This window comes from Neopsephotus bourkii, unplaced genomic scaffold, assembly GCF_033783945.1.
Source record: "Neopsephotus bourkii isolate Nb327-2 ecotype Australia unplaced genomic scaffold, CSIRO-AGI_Nbou_v1 NB_1624, whole genome shotgun sequence".
Classification (NCBI taxonomy): Eukaryota; Metazoa; Chordata; class Aves; order Psittaciformes; family Psittacidae; genus Neopsephotus; species Neopsephotus bourkii.
Window position 1 is genome coordinate 4371612 of NW_026902099.1, and position 10904 is coordinate 4382515.

Sequence of the window (10904 nt, forward strand, 5' to 3'; positions counted from 1 at the left end):
AAGCAAACTGTGGTAATCTCAGCCAAACACCATGATCCGTAATTACTAATTGCCACCTAACACTTGCAGACACATAAGCTTATTAGGCACCTCCCTTTCTGATCTGAAAGCTTCATGGATATATGACCAGAATGAAGCTGGAATGACATCTAGCTTATGCCAGAGTTCTTTGGGATAGCATATACTCGCTTGTGAGACACCCCCATCCCAGAGTAGCAAGTGGCTGGAGGAGATTTAACAGTAACAGAGGTCAAATTAACAAAGCTTAAGCTTCTTTCAAACTGGAAATATTGGAAGAGGAAAGTAGAATATGGGAACATTCCAGCTTTTATACTCTAGCATCCAAGTCCTTACCTCAAGGGACAGCCATGTTCAACATCCTCTTTCACCTGAAGCAGTTCTACCCCTAAGTTGTCTGTTTGTTACACTGCCAAGTAAAGGAGAGGGTTTCCCAGGCCTCCTGTCAAAGCAGTGATACTGCATATGGAGGATATGGAAAAAATGGTCTGAGAGAAGGACAGGCAGGATGTAATTTTTAAAGCTGAGTGTCCTGGGCTTAGACAATTTGAAAATTGACTGCTGTTGCTAAACCCAGGAGGACACTGAGTGATTTCACCATTCAAGTGGGAAATTCGTTTCCTACTTCAAAGGCGCTTACATTTTATTTTCAGCATTCTTCAAAGAAACACCCCCAAACCAGAAGCTGAAACTTCGAAGAGTGACTCAGCAGCTATTTTGAAGAAAGAACGTCAAACTCTGGCTCCTAACTCAGGTGCCTGGGCTGTACAGCCTGGAGGTGAGACTGACATAGTGCTTAACTTTTTCCCTTGCCTAACTTGAGGCAGCACCATGGTGAGCATGCAGGTTTCTTATACTGCCCTGACAAGTCACTAATGCTTTTTCATTGTCTCCATTTAATCTGTATTTAATAACGTGGAACAACAGGAAAGGAGCAGGGTCATAGAATGGGTGAATGTTGCAGAGGTACTATCCTGAAATGCTGGGAGCAGAAGGGCTTAAAACCAAAAATTCACTTGCTAATCCCAACCCTGCCAGCATGAATCACAAATACCAAAATTTAGAACAACAAAGCACACTTGGCAATAATTTATTATAACAGTTTCAAGACTTTGGAGGCCACGTGTCAGGGCTGACACCCTTCAAAGCCATGGAAACATATGCAGGAGCACGTTTCTGGTTTTTTGTAGCTCCCATACATACTGTGTTTCTCCCTCTTCTCCTTAAACAGAAAAATTTAAAACTTAAACAACCTTGAAACTACCCCTGATTATAGCTTTTCGTGATGGGAAACATTTTAAATGTTGTCTTTGGTTTTATTCTAGCCTTAGCTTGTTACATGATTGTGTAAGGCTGTAAGGCCATACGGCTGTACAAATGATACCTCAGGCCATGCTAGAAGAGGCAGTAAAGTAGTTTCTGATGGCAATCCTGAGAGGAAACTGCATTCCTTCCTGATGCCACGGTATCAGTTAAGGAACTTTTTCCATTAAAGACTTAATGACTAAGACACCTGACTAGCTCTATCTGTTCTTGCTTCAGTTACAGAAACACTCTAGCCACAGCAAAATGAGGAAAAGCCTAGCACACAAAGGTGAAAACATAATTTATTTATTTTGCAGCTGCACACTTGAAATTTTTTCACAGGATTACTTCCTAACTATTCCTATTTGTATTATTATGGCAACTGAAAGTCTTAATCCTACATCAGAAATCTTGCACCAGAATCTCTCTATACAAGTCTTTCCTCTCCTATCAAGAGCCACAAAAGCCAAAACATCTTTCCTTGAAAGAGCTAGCAGTGTATGTGCATGAAAGATTAAAACATATACAAAAATGCCATATACAAAAGCCCTACTGAAAATATCTATACTGTGCATTCCAGCTGAAACATTTGCAGTTCGAGGTAAGCAATATAGAAGCCAGTTAGGAATAAATTTGGAAATGCTAAGGAAGAATAAATAATATAAAAGACAAAATAAAAAAATAATTACTCAAAAAGTCATGACACAGTCTATTTCTTTTTTTACTGTGAACTTCTAACTTTGTTGGGGGCTGACGACCAAATTATGGAATAATTATGTTTGGCTTTATCTTGTGTACCTTCCAGGTACTGTAGTTGCTAAAGTTAGCACAGTCCAACTAAAGAAGGCAGAGGTCCAAAAAAAGGGCTTCCAAAGAGGCAGGATTCTACCAATGTTTCAACAGCAGCATTGTTTCATCTGAGTCTCCTGATCATGCTGCTGTCCCTAAAGGCAGCAACAATTCCTGGGCATTGCCTCAGCTTAATAAACCCATCAGTGTTCAGTACCTTCATATATTGCTTCACCCTATGTCTCATTTTTAATGATAGCTCTTACTCACTGAAAACCACCTATGCCTCACATTTGGCTAAAAAGTATGTGTTTTTTCCCCCTAAGTGGAAGAGAAAATAATCATAGAATCAACTAGACCTTTAAGATCATCAAGTCCAACCATTACTCCAGGACTGCCAAGTCCACCCCTAAACCATGTCACTAATGGCCTCATCTACATTGAATGGTAACACAGATGAGACCATGCTGTAAAAATTATTCTATTATATATAAATATATTGAAAATGAGGGAAAATACAGCCAGTGGAGACAGGAGAGCTATAGCTCCTTTAACCCCTGCTCCAAATTCTAGTAATCCCTATAAGCTCCTAGAAGTATCTCTTCCTGGAAGAAATCGGTAAGAGGAAAAAAAAACCTGCTTACCTATTTTCTGGGCCTCTCACACTTAAAAATGACATATTATAGATAAACTAACACACCACGGACCAAAACTAAGCATCATACTATAATGAGAATAGCAATAATTTTTTTTTTTTTTTAAGGAGATAAATTATAATAGAAAGTTATAGACATTTGTAAAGTAATGGAGAAAAATGTCATTGCAGTCATGGAAGGAAGAACAGCAGGTCAGGGAGATGAGGAAGTGGGAAAAAGATCAAGGAAGTTTGCATATGTAGAGATGAAAGGGAAAAACAAAACTGAAGACAGCAAAATGTGTTAAGTGCAATAAATTCTATTTCCTCAAAGTTTTTCCAAGAAAAGACAATGAATGCACATCTAGTACTGTACAATGTTGTTTATATGATTCATACTTTCTGAAAATATGCAGGCAAGTAGAGGCAACTCCAAGACAATCAGTTTTCCAGAAATGATTGAAATTTACCACACATACTCAAAGCAACTAAGTTGAAACATTTTCTTGCAAGGGCCACAGATAATCTGCAAAGTAAAACTGAAACTCTCATCTTTTTTGCATAGACACTTCCTGAAGGAGATTACATGTCCCATACAGTTTTCATGGTGAGTTCAGTACTTTGCATGCTGAAAGGGCAGGACATGCCATACAGCAGGAGCAATCTCAGCTCTGTTGACTGTTCCAAAGGAATAAGCTAAATATGACTTGACAGACCATCTTTACATCCCACAAGACAGAAAATTATGAATGAAAGCAGAGATATTAGGGCGAGAAAGAACTCAAGATGCCATCTACTTCACGTTTCTGCCTTAGAATGACCTTTATCTGAGACATAACTGAGATTTTCTTAGCATGTGTGGAGATCTCTATAAGCTCCACAAGCAATCCATTCCAGACCTCATCATCATTAGTTACTGTGACTTTCCAGCTTATTCATGACCTCAGAAAATTCTAGACCACTGAATTCCTGCAGCTGTAAATACAGGGTCAGTTCTGTGATGTGTCCGTATCATAGAGCTGGTCTGGAACTTGGTCACCAGCACACTGCTCTTCAGGATATATTCTCTGCTTTGTATTTTTAAGATGGCAAATAAACCCCTGGTTTCAAAAAAAAAAAAAAAAAAAGCCAATAAATGCCAAAAAAATGAAAAAAATTTCATGAAGAAAAATATTTTCCTGAGAGTATGAAGACTAATACGAAAACATCTGTGCCAGAGTTGATATATAAAACCTAGGCATCTCTCGCGAGGATGATGGTAACAAAATGCATAGAACTTCAAATAACAGCTCCCGATTTGAACAGCCTTGTAACCACAGCACACAGGAATTCAGGTCTTCTAGAAGCCAAATTATTTGTAGTTAAGAGGTAGGGGGAAACTTCTTTCTTAGGTCCAAATTACCTACCTATCTGGGAATGAGTTGAGCTTCTCAATGCTGAACCAAAAAGCCACAAGAGTATCCAAAGCTATCCTTAGAAATAAGTTTTTAAACCCTCTTTTTGTTCCTTCTAATTTTTTACCATCCCTGGTTCTCTCCCATGCACAGGCATTCTGGCAAGAGAGGAAGACAAGGATAGTATAAACAAACGTGACAAAGTAACAGGTACAGCATTGCCAGCTTCAGCAATGTACAAATTAAGCTAACCCTAGACCTCACTGTATGAATTCCAGCCAGGACACACCACATGGTCTCATTATAGTTACTACCACTCCTAAAAAAGATTTGTCAGCCTAGATTTCATCAAATTACAAGTAGCTTTCCAACTGCAAAGCAGACAACAATATTCTGCAGGTGTGGAAAGCACCTACTCCCAGATCTCCATATTCACCACTGTATGCTGGGCTCAAATGGAGCTGACAGACATCTTCCCTCCCTAAGATCAGGGCTGAGAGAGATCTGTGAGCTAACATTCACAGCCAAAAATAAAGGTCACCTACTCCCATCTCCTGCTGAGCCTGCTTATATATCCCTTTTTCGTTGTTGTTTTTTTTTAATATCTACCTCCTGCTATGGATACTGATTGCACATATTTATGCGACATATGATGGTGGTGAAGATTCTAGCACTGCCTTGTGTTTCAGTTTCAGGATACCTTGTCAGGTCCAGTTCCAACATCTGCTAATTTTGTGACCCCAGCTTCCATGACTTTCCTGTAGTGCTTCAGCTCATGCTACTCCAGTGGATTACCTCTTTCAAACCTAATTTTTTTCCAGAGCTCTCAAGGAAGGAAGAGGCAAGAAAGAAAATAAACAAGAGCTACTGTTGCATTTTTTGCAAGTTGGGACTTGCAGGGCTTTCTCCATCTCCACCACTCCTGAAAGTGTTGGTAGATGCTCTAATAATGAGGAACACGGGAGTATTTTGTAAGTCTCTGCTTGTATCTGTCACTGGCTGTTTTCTTCTCAGGGGGTGAGGAAATGGGATGGCATAGGACATAGCAGGAAACATGGAAGTGTCTTATATCGTTGTTAAGCTATTTCTGACCTTAAGAGCAAATGTAAAACACAGTTCAAGAGATAAGTCACCTTAACTCACTGAAGTGCATCTCTCCTATCAGCAGGAAAGGCTAAGCAAATGGGTTAATATCACTCTAATACAGTGACTCAATATGATTGTTTTGACTAATGAGTACTTAACACTTAATCATAGTATTCAAAGCACCTAACTAAAACACATAATTAAGACACATCACACAGGAAGGTCAGCACTATTTTGTACTTGTGAAAACTGGAGAAAGGAAATTACTTGAATAGGGCCACACAAGTGAGTCAGTGACAGGCAGGGGTGCAAAACCCAGCTTTCAATGTAGTGCATGTTCTTATGGATTATACTCAGCAAACATTAGCAGAGGGTATGTTTTATATTCTTATGTATCTCCTCCAGTCATCAACTATGTTAATGCATGCACAAAAAAGTCTGTGGTGAATCATCATCCTATGTCAGGACTTCACACTGTATCTCTCTCACTCATTCTGAGGAAGCCAGGTCTATGGTCAGTCTCTTCAGACATTTTCTATGTCTGAAAATAGATTTTTAAACATATTTTAGGGAACAACTGAATTATGTTACCTAGACTATCAGGTCTATTTTTTTAGTGGCTTGGGATCACTGTCAAAATATGAATTACTTACCACAAGAATGCCAAAGTATGCCAATCTATGCCAGCTGAGTTAGTGGCCTAAGGGCTGTTTTTGCACTGGTTTTGCAGTGTATAGTATTCAGCAACAACAGACTGATCTCTGGCATAAATATCCAGTAAAGAAACACCACATACATCAACTGTGAATACCATGAACAGGGAGCAACTATATCAAGAATTTGTTGCCAGTAACCTTTATAATTGCAGGGAAATCCCGGATTCCATTTTGGGTTTCCTTCTTTATCCATGGACTTTGGAAATATTACTACATTTAATGGCAAACAATACGAATACTATTTCATAGTCTTCTGGAGAGCTTTTTAAATGTAGTACTCTTGATCTTTACCAGCTGTTCAGTCAAATTTGGTGTAAGCCTGCTTCTTTGTGTACAGCCTGCAAACAATGTGGATTGTAAAATGAGTAGGGCACAAACCCAATTTCAATTGCAGGCTGGGATTCCCCTATGCTTTTACAGGGAAACTTGGTTGATAACTGTGTTTGCTATTGGGTGAGGCATGGAGACCAAACCCATTGTATTTAACCTTTGAATACCACACAAGTTCTAAAACCAAGCCATTAAAATAAGGAAAGAGAAATAAATCATAGTGCATAATAAAAGCTTGGTTGTTCCTTTGCCATAACTCAACCCACAATTGTATATTTTCATGCTGTTTAAATTTTCATTTACTTGCATAAACATCCAATGTTCTTTTTTCCTTTCCTGTACTGAACAGAAGTACAACCTGTGGTATAGTGATGAATTGCCTTGTATATGCCATACTATACCTTGTGGTATAGTAATGAATTGCCTTATATAAGGCAATGCAAAGATGTCTTGCTGAATACATATGGTAAACTAAGAATGACTCATAAAATTATAATAAGATCCAAAATCTAAACAGTTCAGTGAAGGGTTTTTAAGTCACATACCTCAAAACAGTTCTGTCGCTATTTCCCTCTCGCAGCCCATGCTTTACTCTTATTAGAATGAACAACTCAAAGTGAATAACCAAAGTGGAGTAGCTAAGGAGGTCAAAACTGCTTACAAATATTCAGGAGGCACAACCACTTTAAAATCTAATCTGCTGGTCAAACTCTAGGGTTAATGCTGCTCAAAACCTTCTGACAGCACCCACAGTCTGAAAAAAGTAGCAAAATGCAAATCAATAGCTTTTCATTCCCCTATTGCTTGATGAAGAGCCACACAACCTCAGGGCTGACTCTGCAGAAGAGAAATCCAATTATATAAACTTATCAGAAAACTTCATAAAGAAAAAAAACAAAAACTTCATAAAGAAAAAAACAATTTTCTATAATACTCACTTGTAGCAGTAACAGCTACAGAAAACTTGTGGTGGTTTTAAAATTACAGTCTCTCACTATCACATTAAGCAGATTGCTGTAAAACAGGGCATTGAAGACAGCACACATATTGCACATAGACAAGGACAAATTTTAAACCCTGGTTAGTGCCCCTATAAAGACCATTGGGTCAAAATCATGGAGGAAGTTAAACAGCTCCCTTTTAAACTAACACAGGTAAGAATGGGATGGAAGCCACAAATTGTGGTCAGTTTTGTAGGGAAATTGAAGTTACTTCCAAAGGAAAAGGAAGGAGTTTTCTCTAACAAGCTAGTAGCGAGACTCCTAATTTCATGTAGCTAAAATGCTCTGCAGTAAACTGAAACACTGTGCTGGCAGTAATTTATCCTGTTGAGATCATTGTTGTTTCCAGTGAGAAAACATTTTTGTCTTAAAAAGTCATTAATGTGTTCAAGATTCCACAGAATACACCAGTAAAAACATCACATAAAGAACATGAACTGAATGTTGCCTTTAACATCACAGATGATTCATTGATTCCATTATAGTGGAAACAATGTATTTCCCCTGTAAACTAAAGCAAAACAAGACACAACAGACAAACAAAAAACCCCACAAAATGACAAAACTAAAAACAAACAAACAAAAAACAAAACCCACCAAAACCAAACAATACGACACCTTTCTCAATTAGCCAACATTCATGTAATACGTTGTAGGACAAATCTATATCTTAAGCATCCAATGAATCAATCTTCTTACATGCATGCCTATGACAGGGAAAGATGCTGTTTAAGGTCCTCAGAGCTCAACCCTACCCGCTAGAGAGAACCCCACCATAAAAAGGCTGGTATTGTTTTTCACATGCTGAGTCTGACAGTCACAGAGTCTGTGGAGGGATAAATTAGAATGGTTAATCCTCTCTATTTTAAACTCTCATTGCAGCAGGCCAGAAGCATAAATTATTTAAAATTCACATTTGCATTCATAAATGTTAAGCACATTAAAATCCTTTAAAAGTCCTCAGCCACATCTAGAGATTAACATCTTATGGCTATCCTTTATTATTCTGAAAACATTATTTAAGTGGGTAGACACTACAGAATTTAAATGTGGGAATATTAAACAACTTCAAGGGAGGGGTTGATCAACCCAGTGTTTTATAAGCATCTTTATTCCTGATATTTTCTAGGATAAACATATAAAATATAGGATAACTTGCTGAAACATGTACTAACTTAATATCTGTGTAGTACCACTTTAGGATGCCTCATTGCCTCTCATAAACACTGGCATATTCAAGAAGTCTGAACAGACAGCCACTGTCTTTCATGCCATCAATTCTGCTTCTCTGTAGAAAGTACATACTTATCTTTCTCAACTAAGACTGAAAGTCAAGTACACTATTATTTTATTCCTTTTTATTATCATTATTTGTGTATCTTTCAGATTATTCTTACAGTTTCAAAATGCCAACAGAAGTAGGATATCTCCACACTGCCCCTTTGTGGGGATATTTGGAAACATACGAATTTCAAATATACTGAAGAGATGGCATATGGTTCAGACTCCACTTTATGCACATACATAAGTAATTAATTTAACACTGCAGTTCCATTCATCCCACAAAATTAAACCCAGTTTTTGCTCTTTCTCAAGCTTAATTCAATTTTTTTTCACGGGAAAGTCAGTATTATGTATTCCCAACATAATTAGCAATTTCTGAACCCTTCCTTCCCTCCCTCCTTCATCTCTTTGGCAGCACTGCTCTTGCAAACACTGACTCTCCAAAGCAATGAATATGAACTTAGTAAATTTTTTCAAACACAAAGGACAGGTTTAAAAGGTACTAACAACAGCAGTTGGAAATAGTGTAAGATACATTTTCTTACTCCCTTCCTAACAATCATTTTTGCCACTTTGGACACTTGATTCAGAATGACAGAAATATAAAGTGAATGTTCCGGACAGCTGAATTAGTTTTCCATTTTTCTTTCTTGCTTTTCTCACTATTATTTTGGCAACATACAACTACTAAATTAATAGGTAGCAAATAGGAGCAAGCAAGAGATTACCTGAGAACATGAAAGTCCACATTCTTCAATCCTGGGAATAATCTGACAATCAGAATTCCAAAAAAGAATTGTTAGAAGAATCTGAACATGAATATTTATCATCCTAAATTGGAAAAAAAATTAAAATAAGAAAGCAAAACCTCAGAAGAAACCTTCTACTCTGACAATTCTCCCTCCCATGCTAAAACTTTAATATGAATTTTAGTCCCTCCCACAGCACTTCTGGACTCCTCCCTCTAACACATTTCAAAGAAAGAGAATTGCTAGTTGTAGGAAATATAAAACATGTTCAACTCATGTTCCATTTTGAAAAATGTGAGACATGAATTTCTGACAATCACAGTCAAAGTATTTTCCTTCTGGGTTTTACCACGGCAGCTTCATACCAGTTTTAACAAATTTCTTTTCTGTAAATTCTGTGTGTAAGCAGGAATTTTGTTTCTAGAGTGATGTACCAGGCAGGTTCACTGGAATCCAAATGCATTCTTACATCTACTTGTTTTCTTGGTTTTCTGATGCATTAAATAAAAACAGCTTCGCCAAAGCAGCTCAACATACCAGCTCTAAAAGCAGGGTGCCAGTCCCAGCACTTCAATAGCTGTTAGCACAACAAAATGCCCAGGAATGCCTTTCTGGGTGCTGCCTTATATAGCCCCACTGCTCACCACAAGGAACAAGTATTCCAAAACCACATTTTCTGGTTCACATGGTTCTATGGGGTATGTTACCCCCATAGGTGCACTAGGGAGTTATTACTCCATAGAGAGGGCTTGCTTACAACTAAGCGAGCTTTCATTTAGTAGGACAGTACCAGAACCCAAGTTCTCAGTGCTCTCGCAAAACATCAGTTAAAGCAGGGAATACACAATTAACAACATCTGCTAAGATGTGATTCATCAATGTTCTTTTTTAACAAACAGGTAAAAGACAGGGTCTACTCTGCCAATGTATCTACTGTACTTGTATTTTAAATACTTTCATTTGAGTCCAGTTTATCAACTTTCCAGTAAGACTTCATTTTTGGAAGAAAAAGAGCAGTATCAATCACAGTACTGATCAAATACACCAGAGCAAAGATCTGCCCAGCCCACTCTCCTGTGCCTAACAGGATTACAGTAGCAGATTCTTAGGAAAAATAAGAAAGAAGTTAACTATGCTACTTCCATGGATTATTTTAACCTATATGCTACCAGTTCCAATGACCTGGGTCCTACAGATTTCCTGAGCTGAAAGCCACATACACATTACTGTTCTCAATAGCTTTTATTGACCTTTCTTACATGAATTTATATCACAATTCTTTGCATTTATTTATCCTTCCAGTTTTCAAAAATTTTGTGGCAACAAGTTACACAACCAAACTATGCTTATTTGGTTTGTTTTGATTTTAAAACTGCTTCCAAATAGTCCAGTTGGGTTCCCCTCTTGGTCATGCTTTAGAAAAAATTGAGAATGTCTGTTCTCATCTCACCTTTGCCAAAACAGCCACAATTTTATTGATTTCTAGTATATCACCCAATTTTTTTCTAAGATTAGATCCCTTCAATTTTAGTATACTGTTTTCTGAGATAGCAGGTCCCACACACCATATTCAGGAGTGAGCAGATCAAGGATCTTTT

At 37.7% G+C, this 10904-nt stretch overlaps 1 protein-coding gene across 1 annotated transcript in view; it reads right to left on the reverse strand.

Moving 5' to 3' along the window:
* IL17REL (interleukin 17 receptor E like) overlaps positions 1 to 9852 on the reverse strand; it is a 44513-nt gene extending 34661 nt beyond the window's left edge. The window contains exon 1 of the mRNA XM_061372916.1: positions 9286 to 9852. Within this exon, the coding sequence (XP_061228900.1) occupies positions 9286 to 9387 (102 nt within the window). The 5' untranslated portion in view covers positions 9388 to 9852. The remainder of the gene's footprint in view (positions 1 to 9285) is intronic.
* Positions 9853 to 10904: the final 1052 nt, after the last annotated feature.